Here is an 18921-nt window from a genome sequence, read left to right as displayed (position 1 = left end):
GCCAGCCAGACTCGTCCTAAAAATTATGTGAAGGTCATTGGGCCACCAAACAATCACTATACCGTCGTCAAAACGACTCGTTGAGAGCCTTCATTTTTCAGCCTCTGCTATTCCTATGTTACTTCATTTGTTGTGATTTTAATAGAACTCGACCTTTTGGTCATCTAGAAATTAAGAAATGATGATGTCTTTTAAGGAAAATCATAAGCTTTATCACGGAATAATAGTTGGCAAATATGCTATTATAAGGCTATCAATATTATTTTTTAATCTCGCTATCAACATATGTTAGAACATTATACTCCCAATAACAGCGGGACCCTGCGTGTGTGTGTGGGCGCGCGCGCGCCCGCGCGCACACACACACACATACTTATTTTGGCCAACTCATGGGCCAGACCATTGAAATTTCGTTTACATGAAATAACATCACACGCAGCAAACGAAGCCTTAGGGCAACTCCAATGCGGATCACCTATTGGATACCACCATTGTTTAAAAAAAACTTTGTTGGACATCATCAAGACCTCCTTTTCCCCTCATGCTAGGGTTAGCTTTTCCCTTGGCGGCGATGGCAACTTGGTCTTAGAGAGGACGACCTCCATGTTATTCTTGTGCAACAGGATGAAGCACTCACAACTAATTTGACATGATGGATAGCCATTGCCCGAGTCCGTATGGACAAGCCCATCAGCCAATACTGGTTTTAGAAGAACATGAGAGTGGGGTGGAATATAGCCAAGAAGGTGACCTCTCGCTACTAAACGACAACCTTTACACCTTGCAGTTCTATTGCCTTGATGATTCGAAATGGGTTATGGAAGAAGGGCCCTGGAATTTCCTGGTAATGTCTTGGTGTTGGCGCCATATGAAGGGTTTACAAAACCCTTGTCGACCAAGCTCGATCCTCTGAAGATATGGACCTAAATCCACGACCTACTATACGAGTATGTGTCGTTATTGAAAACACTGGCAGGGAAGGTTACCAATTTATCTACGCCGAGCAGAAGTTGCAGGATTTTGAGGGGAATTTTTTTAGAGTTGAAGTTAAGATCAATGTTAATAAACATATGAAGAACGTTGTTTCACTGGCCCCGGATAATAAGCGCTAGATCTTTCACGTGAAATATGAACGACTCTCGGACTGGTGCTCGGTGTGTGGAAACCTTGGTCACATGTACAAAGAGTACGACGATGGGATTCACCCCTCCGCATGCCGGCCCTTATCTTTAAGGATATGCAGGCAACCTGGTTAAGAGGAGTTAGATATGGCCCTGGATGTGGTACGGGTCGTAGTCAAATCAGATGTTTTTTTTTGAAATGGCAGTTATCCTGCATTCATTAACAAGAAAAGAGTTCCTCAGTTAGTTAGGGAGAACCGAGCGAAAACCAGATTCCCCATTTACCGGGCGGAAACCATCACAACCGCTAAGTGGTACACATAAGAAATCCAACCCACATCACTCAAAAGAGGCCTCGGCGAGATAGCACGCGGGCATTATTGTCATCACTCCTCCCCTAGCACTACTCGGGAAAACATAGTTTGTTGGTTATGCCTTTATAAATTTGTTGTACTATATACACAAAGCTATAAATTTTCCAACACACAGTTTGCTTATTATGCCTTTGTCTAGCTTTATATTCCGACTTGCGAGTACAGCAAATCATAATGATAAACACATAAAAGCGAGTGTTTGCAGTTGGCCAGTTGCATGTTCCAATTTCTGTTGAGATCAGTATTACCAGTTGGACAAAATGCTATTCTGGCTTCTGCATTTGGATACTATTATTATTTTTCTTACGCAATATAAGACCAATGATTTTTCCCGTTTTTCTTATAAGCTCTTAAATATGTACAATTTGAGCTTAAAACCCACCACTGACCTCTTTATTTTTTCTTGACGATTTTGTTCAGACCCGATGGTCCTCAAAGGTCAAAGTCAGTATGTATGTAGTCCCCGCAAAAAAAAAAGTCAGTATGTAGCGTGGGTTTCTCGCAGAAGCCAGGGTGGTCACCTTGCGTACAAGATGAGAATCTACGGTGCTACGCTTGGTCATTTTTCCATTGTTGTTCACATGGTTTAGTAGTGACTGCTTTTCTTGTGCTTGTGAGAAAGCTCCGAACATAACTGTTACCTGTTGTCTTGTTTGTAAACTGTTACCTGTTATCTTGTTTGTAAACTGTTTTTCAAGAGAGAATCGGACAAGAGAAATAATGTGTGTGGCACAAAATACTAGAACCCGAAAATTATTTTATGGTTGATGTGAGACAACAAAAATATAGACCCAGTTTATCTTTGAATTGTTCCGCTCACCTTGGGAAAATCCATTCTAGTTAATTACTGCTTATCTCCTCTACATCTATGAATTTCTGTCGTGCGGTTTTTCTGAATGATTCTGCACAACTGGTATGGCCACGGATAAGAGCCCCGTCGCTGCTCTGAATAGAAAGAGGGACTGTGCTCACAGGCTGTGTGACCTAAATCGGCCTCCTAAGCTCAGTTATAGGCAGAGCACCCAGTTTGTTTTTTAACATTCAGTTATAGGCATAATAGATTGTCAAGTGTGGCTGACAAGATCCCCTGTTTCTTTTCTTTCCTTTTTGTAACTTTGATGACCTAAATTAAAAGTTTATTATACCACTAGGCAATTACGATGTTCCTTTGACACGAAGGCATCACATTTGCATCTGGAACTTCTCGGGTAGGTTCGGCACAGGCTACGTCTCCGATCACTTCCTCCAGTTGCGAGGAGTGGGCATTCCTTTCTTCATAGGAGCGACACTTTTGGTCATGGGTGTAGGCCACGCCTTCTTCTCCTCCAGTTTCCACGCGTCGGTCTACATGGGCTCCGGTTTCCAGAGGCGCTTCTATGACAAGGAGTTGCCACAAGGTGTGTATGACACTCAGTTTTTGTTCTGTTCTTACAACAATAACATGTTAGCATTTGGCATTATAGCATAATGTATTACATGGGCTCCATGTCTGTTTCTACATAGGAGCGACACTTTCCAGAGGCAATAATGCAGCCTTCTTTTGCTGGCCTCACCCTTTCAGCACCATGTCTGTTTCCTGAAATCCTGTATCTACCACACCGGGTGGAGTATATAGCAACATTATAATGGCTACTTAATGTTAGCATTTGGCATTATAACATGTTAGCCCATGCTCCACCACTTCCAGGTAGTTCTCGGTGAGCACCTTGAAGCCCTCAAAGCGGCAGTAGGACATCTCGATGTGCTTGTCCATCCTGCCCTGTCGGATCAGCGCCGGGTCCAGCTTCTCCTTGTGGTTTGTCGTGAAGATGATGATTCGCTCATGGCTGCATGCTGACCATAGCCCGTCGATGAAGTTAAGCAGGCCTGAGAGCATCACCTTTGATGTCATCGTCCTTCGGTTGATCTGTGTTAGCATTTTAATGCAGGTAAAGAGTGTAGGTCTTGTTAGCATTTTGTGTTTTTGCATGCTTTATATGTAGCAGCATTACAAGTGAGATCACTGCATTTTTCATTTGCAGGGGAGCACTAGTGAACAAGCTCATCTTCTTCCTTGGCTTCCTGGCTTGAGATTAGTTCACCTGTCAACTTGATCTCCATCGACTTCCTCCGGTGCTCTGTCCTCCCCTTTGTCTTCCTCCTTGGCTTTCTTCACCTTTGCCTCCTCTTTCTCCTTGGCTTTCTTTGCTGCAGCCTCCCTGGCCTCCTTTGCTTCCCTCACCTTGGCCGCCACCGCGTCCTCTTTGGTTTGCATCAGCGCCTCGATGAGGCCTGTCAAGCACACGCCGGGGTCACTCTTTTTCTTCTTCGATGTGGGCATCACGTTCTCTGCAACGCCGGCGGGCGACTTGTCTGTCTCCTCGAGCAGCCACTGAATTTCCCCAAAGAGCTTATGCTCGATGACATCTTGGTAGTTTTTGGCGAGCACCTTGAAGCCCTCGAAGAGGCAGTAGGACATCTCGATGTGCTTGTCCATCCTGCCCCTCCCGATCAACGCCGGGTCTAGCTTCTCCTCGTCGTCCGTGGCGACGATGATGCTCCACAAGCAGACCACAGCCTGTCGATGAAGTTAAGCAGCCCTGAGAGCGTCACTTTGGTAACGTCGTCCTTCTCCGGCTCTACCGGTAGCTTGGACTTGTCATCAATGTGTGCCCTTGTCGCTTGCGACCTTCTTGTTCTCGTGGCATTTTCCGGTGAGGTCGACGGAGCAGTCAATGTCCTCAATGATGATGATGATGGACTTGCCCGTGGTCTCAATGAAGAGCTCTCGCAACTTGGTGTTGTTCTTGACCGTCGTGAGCTCGAGGTCGTAGACGTGTAGTCAAGGAAGTTAGCCATGGCGGCGACCATGGTGGACTTGCCGGTGCCGGGTGGTCCATAAAGGAGGTACCCACGTTTCCACGCCTTGCCGACCTTGGCGTAGTATTCCTTGCTCTCCTGCAATGCCATTGGGGTCGTCGATGACGGCCATTCTCATCATGGATCATGACAAGCGTGTCAAAGGTGGTGGGGTGCTCGAAGGGGACGTGGCTCCAGACGCTTTTGCCCCGGTAGGGGTTCAAGCTGCCGCTAGCGTTGTTGATGAAGATGCGGCGTGGGCTGTTCTTGACGGTCACAACGCGGCCCTCGCCGAGGATGAAAGGAAGGTAGGAGTCCCAGAGAAGTCGTCAATGACCTTCTCGTGTTCGTCAATGGAGACCTGGAGGTTCTTGTTGTCCTTGCCGAGCTCGGCCTTGAGCTTGCGCACGCGGCGGGCGCAGGCATTGCTGAGGTAGGCTTTGACAGCTCGCCACCACCAATCCGAGCCCCGCCCACCTCTCCACCATCGCCGTCATTGCCGGACCTGGAGCTCCTCTTCATATCGTGTCTTGATAGAAAGCCGTAGTGACCTGGATTGGACTGGATATGACAATGATTCGTGTGGTGATTTGCTTAGGTTGAAGCTTAGCTAAGCACGACACCGGAGCTCCGAGGAGAACCAGTTGAGCAGGTTAGCTGTTTCTTTTTTTGTTGTTTCTTTTTTTTGAGCAGCTTAGCATTTTTTTAGCAGGTTAGTTTTTTTAAGGGTAGTAGGTTATCAGGTTAGTTGGTGAGCGGAAGAGGAGGTGGCCCAGCTAGCGTTTAGCTGCTGCTGGGCCGGGAACGAGCATACCGCTCGGTTCGCCCTGTGCGTGTTTTAGTACCACATCGCTAGAGTTGGAGCCTCCATCGCGGTCTAAATAGTCTGGTAGTGACCCCCGTATCGCCGATGACGCAAAGCATATACACCGGCTTGCCGGTCAGGGTCTGTCGAGGCAAAAAGCAATCATCACATACTTCTGGCCGGGCCAGGCCGTGGGCCTGTCACCTGAAGTTGCTGTTAAGTCGTGCATGAGAGGGGTCAGAAGTATGGATTGGTGTCAGTCTTTTTTATGAGCTTTCACTTTTCTTTTTTCAATGTACCAAGACCTATTATAAAAATGGTCGATGCTATAGGCGCCGGCCCGCCGCCCAAACATTTTTTGCCAGGTTGAAGCAAAAAATTTCGTCGGTTCCAGCAAAAAAAGAAGCCAATACCAGCAAAATTGCCTCGTCGTCGCCGCCCACAACAAAAAGACTAGTCGGTTCCAGCTAATGGAAAAGCCAGTTCTAGCTCAAAACCATGCCAGCTGTAGCATGTCGACTCCACACCACCAGAAACGCACCTCGCTCCAGCACAGGCTGCTGCCGGTTGCAGCTCCTATGACCGCCATCTGCAACAATGACGGCTATCGGGGTTGCAGCACTGCGTCGCGGGTGTAGCTCGTAAGTTGTGGCCTCGAGCTCGTCAGTGTTTGTTGTGCTCGCGACAAGGCCGGGGAGTACACAGCGAGCGCGGGGCTGGTCGCAGCAAATCCGGCGCGCGGGGGCGGCTTAGTGGGTGCGACGCTGGAGAGCAGGAGGTGGGGCCATTGACACGAGGGAGTAGGAGGTGGGCGGCCGTCCACGCGGGGGAGAAGGAGGTGGGCGGTCGTCGGCGCAGGGAAGATCAAGATGCGGGTGAGAGAGATGATGCGTATCGGCTGAGGAGATAAGGTAGTAGTTGTGAGATGCACGATTAGTTCGGATTGAGCGACACACAAGCGGCCGGCACAAACTTGGGCCGGTCCGCCGTATACAAATGTTTCCTGATAAAAATTTGACGGAAGTAGAAAGTACCACAAACGTAATAAATATTAAATCAAGGTTTTTGGACCATCAAATGACCAACCGTCGTCAGAACGACCCACTGAAACTCCAACTTCCCCTCTCTTATGTAAGCATTTGCTTCTCTTTCAAATGGTTGAACTTCAAGTTCCTAATCACATTAGCTTGTGCACATTGATGATGCTTCCATATGCCAGCCTTTTCTCGCAGCTTGGTGTCTCCTCCTCTTTCTCCGCCAGCTCTCCCTTCAAGTTGCCCACTGAATTGTCCAGCTAGCCATTTTCTCCTATTCATTGGACCTCTTAAACTGCTGGTAGTTGAACTCCATGGCCATCTGTTCCTGGGCATCCAAGAGGTAATTGACATCGACAACTAACTTCTGATAGTTCTTCTCTAGTTTGCTTTTCTCTCGTTTCAGATTGTGAACTTGAAATGAACTCCCCAGATCGTCCCTTATCCTATATGTCTTGCTCTCTTAAAGGGGTCAGTGCCTTCTCCATTGAGTCTGGCCACTCTAAACCAATCCACTAAATTACTCCACAATTATTCCTTCCTGAAAAATTATGAAAAAAACATGGCAATAAGCTAAATGACTTAGATATGTTATAGTAAACTAGAGGAGAACAGGTAAGTTATAAAAAATGACAAGGGCAGTTGTTTTGAAACTTGGTATAAAAATATGACTACTTGAGCACCATCTGACAGTTCCCATATTCACTGACAAACTAAATGATAACTATTGACCTGGGCAATTATTTGAAACATGGTTAATTAAGCACCGCCAAAAAATGAGCATTGAAATTTAGCAAAAAACAATGATCAATATACAATCAACACTAAAGAATTAACACAATACAATCTCAATGAGCAATGAACAATTAACAACGACCACTTCACAGTCGGCCACCTTATTAAACTAATGAACTATCTAAACAACAAAACACTGAAAGTCAAACACTAAGCATGTAAAAAATTAGCAAAGTATGAATTTTAATTAATTAATAACCACATGATTGCAAACATGCAACAAATGAACAGTACAATACAGATACCAACTAATTAAACTAAGACCACACTTAGCAAATTTCTAAGCACACTTAACAAATATAAATGAGCTTGAATTAGCACAGCTTCTCAGCAAATGCGAGGAACCTCCTGCCTGTGAGAATCCCTTCAAATGCAATGCATCTCTCCGAGGGCTTGCCTTGGTCACACAAGACACTCAAATATGGCTCACTGCCGGTGAAATTCACATCATGCATGGTAGTAGGGATCTATACAAGCAAACAACATGAAAAGATAGCAAGGAACAGTTGAGATAGAGCTCCTAGTGAAAATCCCCGAAATCAGAATACCCTAGCCGTAGCAAACTAACCTCGAGGATGTCGTCGTGGGAGGAGGAAACATGCTAGATGGAACCCTCGTTGGTTTTTTCTCTTCAAGTCATTCCAAGACACTATGACGCAGCATGGCATCGGCCGGCGGTCGGGCGACGACTGTGAAAAGAACAGAAAGAGAGTTCACGAAAGGAGAGGGCTCGCGCGAGAAGGGGGGGAGTGAGTAGGGGTTTGACCCTATAACGATTCGTTCGGTTTTGACAAAAATGTTTCGGTCGGTGGCCTTATAATGGAGCCTGCGCATGAACAGTTATACTACGTCACCATTTGCAGGTCCCAATTGTCATAGTCACACTCAAAATGGTCTAACCCACCAACCAGTTTTCCCTAGAAAAAAAATAGGTGCAGAATTTGAATTTTGGCACAAAAATGAATTCTGCTGTAGCATTTGTATACTTCATCAGAACAAGCAAGTTTTATAGACGAGTTATATATGCTAGACTGCTGTCTTTTGTTTTGCAAACGACGCTCTGTTTTTGTTCTGTTCTTACAACAATATCATGTTACATTTGGTCAGGGCTGAAAGAATGCAGAATTGGGTTGCTTAATTTAGTTAATTAATGAATGAACGGGCCAATTCAAATTTTGGTTGCTTAATTAACTCTAGGAGCAGGATAAATTCTGATTGCTAATTGCATATTGTCACTGTCATGCGTAGTGGCAGCATTGGGTTGGTGAAATGGTAATGAAGCCTGCATGATACCATGTTTATTTTTCAATTCCCTGAAAAAAAACTTGTTAGCCCTTTGCTGTAGGTAAGGCGTGTAATTCTTGTTACAGTTGCATTTTGTATTGTTGCACACTTTATATGCAGCAGCATTACAAGTGAGAGAAGAAGAAATATTGTTTTAGTTGAGAGGTGCATTATTTTTCTCTCACCAAACACTACATTTTTGTTTTGTAAGGGAGCAGTAGTGAACAAGCTCATTCTTTTTCCTTGGCTTCCTGGCGTGATGTCACTTCACTTGTCACCTTGCTTAATATCCCCATTGGCTGCCTCGGCTGCTTTGTTCTTCTCTTGGTCTTCTTCCTTGCCTTTCTTCACCTCTGTCTCCTTTTTCTCCTTGGCTTTCTTCGCTTGAGCCTCCTCTGCCTCCTTCACCTTGGCCGCCGCCGCTTCCTCCTTGGCCTGCTTGAGTGCCTCGATTAGGCCTATCAATCACACATCCGGGTCCCTCTTTTTCTTCTTCGACATGGGCATTAGGTTCTCTGCATCGTCAGCGGGCGACATGTCGGTCTCCTCGAGTAGGTGCTGAACTTCCCCAAACAGCTCGTGCTCAATGACATCTAGGTAGTTCTTGGCGAGCACCTTGAAGCCCTCAAAGCGGCAATAGGACATCTCGATGTGCTTGTCCATCCTGCCCCGCCGGATCAGCGCCGGGTCCAACTTCTCCTTGTGGTTGGTGGTGAAGATGATGATTCACTCACCTCCGCAAGCAGACCACAGCCCGTCGATGAAGTTAAGCAGGCCCGAGAGCGTCACCTTGGTGGCATCGTCCTTCTCTGGCTCTATCGGTAGCTTGGGCTTGTCATCGTTGTCGGAGTCCTTGTCGCTTGAGGCCTTCTTGTCCTGGCGGCGTTTTCCTGTGAAGTCGACAGAGCAGTCGATGTCCTCTATGACGATGATGGACTTGCCCGTTGTCTCGATGAAGAGCTTCCGCAACTCGGTGTTGTTCTTGACCGCTGTGAGCTCGAGGTCGTAGACGTCATAGTCGAGGAAGTTGGCCATGGCGGCGATCATGGTAGACTTGCCGGTGCCGGGCGGTCCGTAAAGGAGATACCCGCGCTTCCACGCCTTGCCGACCTTGGCATAGTATTCCTTGCTCTCCTGGAAGGCCATGAGGTCGTCGATGACAGCTTCCTTCTCATCAGGGTGCATGGCGAGCGTGTCAAAGGTGGCAGGGTGCTCGAAGGGGACATGGCTCCATACGCATTTGCCCTGGTAGGGGTTCCAGCTGCCGCTAGCATTGTTGGTGAAGACGCGACGTTGGCGGTTCTTCATAGTGACAACGCGGCCCTCACCGAGTACGAAAGGAAGGTAGGATTCAACGACAAGGTCGCGATGCTGTCGATGGAAGACGACCCGGTAGAAGCGCCTCTCGTCCTGGCCGGGGTATAAATGGATGACGTTGGCCTTGGATTGCCTCTTAGAGGCGTACCACCAGATGGTGATGCTGGAGAAGTCGTCAGTGACCTCCTCATGGTCGTCCAAGGAGACCAGGAGGTTCTTGCTGTCGATCACTGCCGGACCAGAGGAAGATGACGGTCGCCACCGCCGATCCGAGCCACCGCCCACCTCTCCACCACTGCCGCTGCCATGGCCAGACCTGGAGCTCCTCTTGATATTGTGTCGATGGAAAGCCGTAGTGACCTCGACTGGACTGGACATGTTTGTACGTGTTGCGTACTCCCCCCGTCCGCGAATAAGTGTACATCTAGCTTTTGTTCTAAGTCAAAGATTTAGAATTTTGACCAACTTTATAGAAAAAAGTAGTAGCATATATGATATCAAATTAATATATTATGAAAGTACATTTCAAACGAATCCAGCGGTACTAATTTAGTGCCATAAATACTGCTACGTTTTCCTATAAAATTGGTCAAAGTTTTAAAAAACTTTGATTTAATACAAAAGCTAAATGTACACTTATTCACGGACGGAGGGAGTATATAATGCCAATGGCAATGGCTCGTGTGATGATTTTGCTGAGGTTGAGGCTTAGCTAAGCACGTGTTGTCGTGGTCGTTGGGTCCGGAGCAGGTGAGGAGAACCGGCGAGCGTTGATCGAACAGTCCATGGAAACGAGATTACTTAATGGATCCAATGGCAAATGCAGACTTGGCTTGCTCAGTTTTGTAGCCAACCAGATGCGTCAGGATTGTGATTGTTAATTGCATCATGAAACTTTTTTTAGACGATTGATTGCATCTTGTTACAACAGGCTAGTATAAAAAATTGCATGTGTATAATACAATAGTACGTAGCTTTGATAATCGGAGATGCATGAGGTCGGCATGGTGCTCGGTCGTGGGCGAGATGAAGCATGGATGACGATTTGCATGGTGCTGATGACCCCAGAGGAAAAGGCACAGCTTAGCTGGGCGGAAGACGATCGAGGTGGCTCGCTGGGCCGTGAACGATTACACCGCTCGGTTGGGCGTGTACCACACCGTGCCCAAAGAAATATTAGTACCACACCGCTCGCTAGGAAGCCTACGTCGCGGTCTAAATAGCCTGGTAGTGACCAACGCGTTGCCTACGACGCAAGCATATACACCAGCTTACTGGTCCAGGGTCTGCTGAGGCAAAAAGCAGTCATCACCTACTTCTGGCCGGGCCAAGCCACGGACCTGTCACATGAAGTTTTTTTTCTTTTCTTCTGAGCCTTCACTTTTTTTATACCAACATCTATTATAAAAGTTTGAAGTACAAGCTATTTCAAACATAATAAAAATTACATCAATATCATTGGACCACCGGACCATCACTATACCATCGTCAGTACAAGTCGCTGAGAGCCTTCTTTTTCAGTCTCTGCTATTCCTATGTTACTTCATTTGCTGTGATTTTATTATAACTTGGCCTTTTGGTCATCCAGACATTAAGAAATGACAATTTCTTTTAAGGAAAACCATAAGCTTTATTATGGCATAATAGTTGGCAAATCAGCTATTATAAGGCTATCAGCATTTTTTTTAATCTGCCTATCAATATATGTTAGAACATTATACTCCCAATAACAGCGGGACCCTTCGCGTGCACACACACACACACACACACACACACACACACACACACACACACACACACACTCTTATTTGGGCCAACTCATGGGCCACACCATTGAAATTTTGTTTACATGAAATAACATCACACGCAGTAAACCAAGCCCTAGGGCAACTCCTATGTGGATCACCTATTGGAAACCACCATTGTCTAAAAAAAACCTATTGGACATCACCAAGACATCTTTTCCCCCTCACGCTAGGGTTAGCTTTTCCTCTCAGCGACGCTGATGCCATCATTGAGATTTTGCCTCCCTTGCCTCTAAATCTCCCATAAGGACCGACTCAGACTGATCATGAGGCGATCCTATAGATCACTGTCCGGCCTTGGCCGGTCCCGCAGTAGATTCAGAGGACCTAGGGTTCGACGCCCGACGATTTCTTCTCATCGGGCTAGGTTACCGCCATCGACAATGAAGCTCCTGACTCGGGTACTAACATGAGCGAGGTGGAGGCTTTGATGAAGTAACTTGGGCTTAGAGAGGACGACCTCCATGATGTTTTTGTGGAACATGATGAAGCACTGATGGCTAACTTGACATGATGGATAGCCATTGCTCGAGTCCATATGGACAAGCTCAACAACCAATACAGTTTTAAGAATAACATGAGAGTGGCATGGAATTTTGCCAAGGAGGTGACCTTTCGCCCCCTAAACGACAACCTTTACACCTTGGAGTCCTATTGCCACGACGATTCGAAATGGGTTATGGAAGAAGGGCCTTAGAACTTTTGTGGAGTTGGTGCCATACGAAGAGTTTACATAACCCTTGCCGATCAAGCTCGATTCTCTAAAGATATGGACCTAAATCCGTGACCTACCAGATGAGTATGTATCATTACTGAAATCACTAGCAGGGAAGGTTAGCGAATTTATCTATGTTGAGCCGAAGTCACAGGATTTTGACAGATTTTTTCCAGAGCTGAAGTTAAGATCAATGTTAATAAACATACTAAGAATGTTGTTTCACTTATCCCGGATAATAAGCGCTAGATCTTTTGTGTAAAATATGAACGACTCCCAAACTAGTGCTCGGTGTGTGGAAACTTTGGTCACATGTACAAAGAGTACGGTGATGGGATTCACCCCTTCCCCTGCCGCCCTTTGTCTTTAAGGATATGTGAGCAACCTGGTTAAGAGGAGTTAGACATGGCCCTGGATGTGGTAGGGGTCGTGGTCAAATTAGATGGTTATTTTAGTACGAGTGAAGTACATTGTAGGTCCCTGAATTTCATGGGTGTCATGTAAGTCCTCAAATATGAAAATCGTCATCCAAATTCTTGAAATGCAGTAAATGTGTCATTAAAGTCTAAAAACTGTCCAACCCTGCCTAACCGGCCAGCTGGCATCGTTGACCCGTGACACGTCAGACTGGGGGGGGCCCTCAAGGTAACGGCCGGTGATGGAAATACGCAAATAAACTAAAATCATTATTTCAAAAAAATGTTTGTGAATATGGAAAAAGTGTTCGCAAGTATTGAAAAAACTCATTCACAACTAGCATCCAGCCAAGCATATGGTTGGGCAGGACACTTGTTTCTATGTTAGTACAATTAAATAAATTCACATACGACGCATGTTTGATTTTTGTTATTTCCTCAAAATTTATTTCATTTTACATCATATGGTAGTAAGTTATGTTATGTGTGACAATGAGGAAAGCACCTGTCAGTTCAGTTGATTCACACTATCAAGTTCATCTATTGATGTACTTGCATCTCCACAGATCTGCAACAACAATAATTGAAGTATGATAAAAACAGCCTCAATAACTCGTTTACAAAAATATCATTATCCATCACATGTTTCCACACACAAGCCAGGGCTTGAAGAGTAATTACCAAGCTTCATATTGAAGTAGTCTATGCTTATTTAGCACTAATTTTTTTTAAATTTTTAGCGAAAAAACTTCTGATCTATTCATCTTCAATCATGGTAGTACTATGAAAATCGGAAATAATAAAAAATACATCCAGATCCGTAGACCGTGCAGCGACGACTACAAGCACTGAAGCGAGCGGAAGGCGCATCACTGTTGTCGCCCCTCCCTCTTCGGAGCCGAACAAAACTTGTTGTAATAGACAGTCGGAAAGCCGTCATGCTAAGGCCCACAGAACAGCGCGCCAGAACAACAACTACCGTCGATGAAGAGTTGCGTAGATCGGAATGATCCAACTTGAAGACACATAAATGTAGACAAATGACGACTAGATCCGAGTAGATCCGCCAAAAACATGTACACCAGAGACATACATCCACACGCCCATCGATGATGCTAGACGCACCACTAGGACGAAGGCTGGGCAAGTAAAACCTTATTCCATCTTCAGGGAGTCGACGCCGTCTCGCCTTTCTGAGGACAAAAACCCTAACAAAATTCAAAAAACGTCTAAAAACGGAGCCCTCCAACCGGCAAGGGGCGGGATCCACCGTGCCTCCATGGCCCTATGGCCGCCGAAGACGAGGCGGACAGGCGACGGTGCCGATGGGAGGCAGAGGAACCCTAACTTTTCTTGGGACAGGTGGCGCGGCTGTGTCTATTATTCTCTGGTAGCACTATTTATTTTTGACACATTTATCACAGCAGAATAGGAGCAGTTTCAGTTTTATATAGAGCAACTTATTGCGTGATATTTACCCACTGAGTTATTTATTACAAATGCATCGACAACTACTAACTAAATTTCACTCTATTTCCTACAAAACGAACACAAATCGACTAACCAATAACTCATCCACAACTAGCATCCAGCCAAGCATATGGTTGGTCAGGACACTTGTTTCTATTTATGTACAATTAAATAAATCCCACATCAGATGCAGGTTTGATTATTGTTATTTCCCTGCAATTTATTTCATTTTACATCGTATGGTAATAAGTTATGTTATGTGTACTAATAGAAAGCACCTGTCAGTTAAGTTGATTCACACTATCAAGTTCATCCATTCATGTACTTGCATCTCGACAGATCTGCAACAACAATAATTGAAGTATGATAAAACTGTCTCGATGACTCATTTATAAATATCATTATTGATCACATGTTTCCACACAAACGTGTGGGCTTGAAGAGTAATTACCAAGCATCATATTGAAGTAGTCTATGCTTATTTAGCACTAATTATTTTTACAACATTTACCCCACTATTTTTTTTGAAAGTAGGCAAAAGACTTGCCATTTTCATTGATTAAGAAGAAGTGAGAATTGCCCAGTTAATTAACGGAAAACCGGGCTAAAACCGATACAATCAACCCATATAAAATGGGTACCACCAGCCAACCTGGCCACCGACATGGGATCACAGAGCTACAAAGAGGGAAGACCTCCATCGAGCAGTCGCAAGCGTCATCGTCATCACCGGCTACCTCCGAACGGGCAAACTCCAACTTCACCGTAAACCTTTATCGTCGAAGCCGACCCGCAAACAGCTACACAGAAACCATGACAGCACGTGCCAACAAAAGGCCACACGCACGAACAACCGACAGCTCCGACTCTGACGACGATCATCACAAGGGAAATATGCAGGATTTGCGCCAACCGTGCCCGGAAGGGCACCTCGGACACGCCATGCTGCACATGGCGCTTATAGCAGACCCAATTTTTAACATGGGTTTCACAGTTTCACCAATATACACCATTCACACCCCGTTATAAAATACATCGTCCAGATAATTTGTGTAGTAAGGCTGCCTTGAGGACAGATATTTTGTGTTGTACTGCTAAAACTAGTCGGCGTGCCATCCGGGCAGAAAAAACAAACCTGTTGCACACTTGCGGGAATTAATTCATAAAACCTTCATTCAAGATGAGCATCTTGCGAATCCCACAGCGAAGAAAAGTGTGGGCCTGTACTAGCTTGTTCCATTTTGCTCGTGCAGTAGTATTGAATCTGTACGACAACCTGAGCTGCAAGTTCCTCTGTATCATCTGATTATTACCTGCCTTGCTTGCGCAGAGTCGATCGAAGGATTAAGAAGCCTCTCGTCCTTGGAACTCCAAGCTGAAGAAGGTGGCGCTGAAATGTAACGGTTTTGATTGCAAGACTGGGGTGGCGCGTGGCTGAGATTAAGAAGCTTTTTCGCTGAGACAGTGAGATGGGACCTAATTACATTTTCTTCTTCTTGAGATGATGGCTCATATTTACCAGCTAACTACAAATATGCGCAAAAGAGTCTGGGAAAGAGAGGTATATGTTGATGAAGATGCTGCTGAAATTTGACAGTTGTGCTGAGCAGTTGCTACAGATTAAGAATCTTTGTCGCGGTGACGGCATGTTTGTTGATGGATGGATGGATCCTTTGCTGTATATCGTGTGTCGGTGTGTGTGACTTTGCCATGTCATTATGAATTCATTATAGTACTGTTTATTTGAACTGACATTCTAGAGTCTTGAGATGTGGTTGATCCAAAATTCCAAATGCATGAGTGAAAAACCTACATAATTCTATATCCGTGTCTACAAATTTTCTTATATTGAATATAGTTGACGTGACAGATAACTACACATAATACTTGTAAAAATATATTTTACATTAAATCAAATGTCTTAGTAGATGCATATACTTTCTTGAACTAACATGTACCGGTCATCATAGAATTCAGTGTTAAATTGGAAAACCATTGTTTGGGAACTTCAGATAGCGTGCCCATTCAGAGTATAACACTGAACTTTATGACATAAATATCACATAAAAGGAATTTTTGTGAGCAAGGAAAGTACATTTTTCACCTATAACACTGAACATTATTATTACATAAATATAGGGAAACGCTCGCACTCAACCAGCTGAAAACAGGGCGCGCTCGACCACCTCCATGATCATCCAATCAACACATGCATGAGCTTCGCAACGTGGAGGTGTTGTGCTCAGCTGCCTTTGTAACGCCCGATCCACCGCTCGGTTGTCCATGGGTCATTTTGCCACCGTCCCACACCTCCCTCCCCTACCCCGCGCACGCTTGCTTCAGCATAAAAGAAAATCTTTTATGGATGAGAGGAAGTTTGTTCCACAAAAAATTAGTAGCACACAAAATAGGATAGCAGATTGTATGGCTATGGCAAATTATAGCCGTACTGAGTCATGTAGTGCGGAGATGTCCTCCATGTTGTGAGGAGTTATTGCCTCTCAATCGTAACCCTGTGACTTTGGAATAAAATTCACGTCGCAAAAAAGAATAGTTTTGCTGTAGCAGTTTAAACAAAAAAATTAGACGAACAAAATTATAATTTTTTTTGAGGCAACATTTTTTTGAAGGTTTTTTTTAGGCAACATTTTTTTGAGGCAACAAAAATTATAATTGCACAACGGACTGCCATACAGACGGACTGCCTTGATGGCCCGAAAGATGGCCCATTACACAGTGCTACCGTCCAAGGCCCGTTGTGGCAGCACAAAATATCGCTCAACTCCAGCAGCACACACACTCCCCATTCCCATCTGGTCGAGCCGCCGTCGAGGGTTTCCGGCGGCCGGCTCCTCTTTCCACAATCCACGCCAGCAATGGCGACTCCCAAGAGAATTTACTCGCCTCTGTCGGAGATCCCCGCCCACCTCTTGGAGCAGATATTCCTCCGGCTGCCCGACCCAGAAGACCTCGCCCGCACCTCCGCCGTCTGCGTTACCTTCCGCCGCCTCCTCACCGACGGCTCATTCCTCCGCCGATTCCGGCGCCTCCACCCACCACAAGTCCTCGGCATCCTCGACCTCGGCGGGTTCCACCCCGCTCAGCCGCCTCACCCGTCGGCGCCCGCCGCCCGCGCGCTCGCCCTGGCCGCTGACTTCTCCTTTTCGTTCCTGCCTTCGCGCCGCCGATGGGCCGTCCGGGCCGTCCGCGACGGCCGCGTCCTCCTCGTCCGCAAGCAAAACATGATGGCCGGGGAGCTCTCGATGTTCCCGGATCTTGTGGTGTGCGACCCCTTGCACCGGCGGTACATCCTGCTTCCCCCACTGCCTGACGACCTAGTGGCATCGGTGGAGAGGCAAGATGACGAATTTTTAGGGTGGTCTTGCGAGCCCAGCTTCATCCCACCTAGCGATGAGGAGGCTGCCCTGGCGGAAGAGACGGCGTTCAGAGTGATCTGGTCGGCATGTTGCAAAACCAATATGGCCGTGTTTGTCTTCTCTTCGACCACTGGGCAATGGCGAGCCGCTGCATCCCAGGCCTGGAGTGATCTGGTCATTAACAGGAAGCCTTTGTATTTTATCAGGCGCCATTTGGTGGACGGATGCGTCTACTGGGTCTCGCCGATGAACAATACAGATTTGCTTGTGCTTGACACCAGGACTATGGAGTTCTCCGTTGCTGACCTCCCACCCGGAGAATGGAGCCAGCAGGATATAGCTATTGTGGATGCAGGGGAAGGCAGACTTGGGATGTTTTGTGTAGATGATGAAAATGCAAGTGATAAATCTTATCTCTGTTATACCATCAGGCAAAACAGAGGCGAGAGCTCTGGCGAGTGGCAGATGGAGAAAATCTCACTAGGTTCTGGGTATCGGTATTGTATCGGAGGTGGAACAGAGAAGTACTTGATCCTACAAAGGATAGAAGCCCAGAAGTACTTATCGCTAACACCACCAATCATGGAATTTTGCAAACTGGATGTCAGGACAATGCAGGTTGAGAGGATTTGTGCTGAATCTTGCGGGTTCTCTGGGTCTAAAGCGTTCATATATACCAACTTCCCACCGTCGTTGTTGTCTTTACCGACAGTATGAATCGGTAAACTTTCTATTACATCCTTGCTATGTCCATCGCTTCATGTTTATCTCCCAGCTTGTCTAATGCCTAATAGTTTTATACTGCAGTTGGTTTTTCTTGTTTGCATGATTTAGTAGTGGTTATTTATCTTGTACTCGTGGGAAAGCTAATCAAGTACAGGTACATAATTACGATTCGCTGTCTAGTTCAATTTGCCATTTTTAGAGAATCAGGCAGGAGAAAAGCTCTTTCACATAGCTTATGCGTCCACTATTATGTTTGGTCTCAAGAAATCAACAAAGGTCAAGGTATAGAAGGATTGATAGATCCAGTTTTACCTTTTGAGTGTTTCACTCACCTCACAAAAAATTATTCCATTCAAGCATGGTTAATCTTATATCTGTTTTTTAATAAATAAATAAGCAATGAGGCAGGAAAAGTATTCTTTTAGTCACGTCACATATATGATTTTATCTTCAATGTTGTTTCAAAATAAATCTGATTAACTGCTACGGTCACAAATAAGAGCCCAACTAACTGCTCTGTGTATCTTGTTCTCACAAGCTGTTTGATTTGAATCAGCCTCATAAGATCCGTTATAGGAGGGGTGTTGTTTTCTCTTTCCTTTTAAAGATAGTTGGAACATTTCACCCACCTCTTCATGAGTCTCCATGTCAATGCATGCAAAATATAAGTACTAATCTCTGCGTTGTCTGGTCGGTTCACGTGCCAAAAAAATCCCTGCAGCCGACAACTTGGGGCCCTACCACAAACTTTCCAATAAAACCCGTTGCCTTTTCCCATCTCGACAACAATCGCCACCTCCGTTTTATTTCTCCCATATCCACAATCAGAGCCCGCGATAAATCC

At 45.7% G+C, this 18921-nt stretch overlaps 1 protein-coding gene and 2 pseudogenes across 2 annotated transcripts in view; 1 reads left to right on the top strand and 2 right to left on the bottom strand.

Moving 5' to 3' along the window:
- Positions 1-3572: 3572 nt before the first annotated feature.
- On the bottom strand, positions 3573-4662 carry LOC123158521 (AAA-ATPase At3g28510-like; annotated as a pseudogene).
- A 3856-nt stretch (positions 4663-8518) lies between these two features.
- On the bottom strand, positions 8519-9946 carry LOC123158520 (AAA-ATPase ASD, mitochondrial-like; annotated as a pseudogene).
- Positions 9947-16803: 6857 nt separating this feature from the next.
- Positions 16804-18921, top strand: part of LOC123161568 (uncharacterized) — a 4454-nt gene continuing 2336 nt past the window's right edge. The window contains exons 1-2 of one of the 2 annotated variants that reach the window (XM_044579375.1): positions 16804-17491; positions 17558-18072. In XM_044579375.1, coding sequence (XP_044435310.1) covers positions 16851-17491; positions 17558-18068 — 1152 coding nt within the window. In that variant the 5' untranslated portion in view covers positions 16804-16850 and the 3' untranslated portion in view covers positions 18069-18072. Of the gene's footprint in view, positions 18073-18921 lie in introns of both variants that reach the window. The other variant, XM_044579374.1, reaches the window with a different exon arrangement.

The sequence above is a fragment of the Triticum aestivum genome, chromosome 7B (assembly GCF_018294505.1).
Source record: "Triticum aestivum cultivar Chinese Spring chromosome 7B, IWGSC CS RefSeq v2.1, whole genome shotgun sequence".
Lineage (NCBI taxonomy): Eukaryota > Viridiplantae > Streptophyta > Magnoliopsida > Poales > Poaceae > Triticum > Triticum aestivum.
Note: the sequence above shows the minus strand (reverse complement) of the source record. Positions and strands in the feature narration are given on the sequence as shown.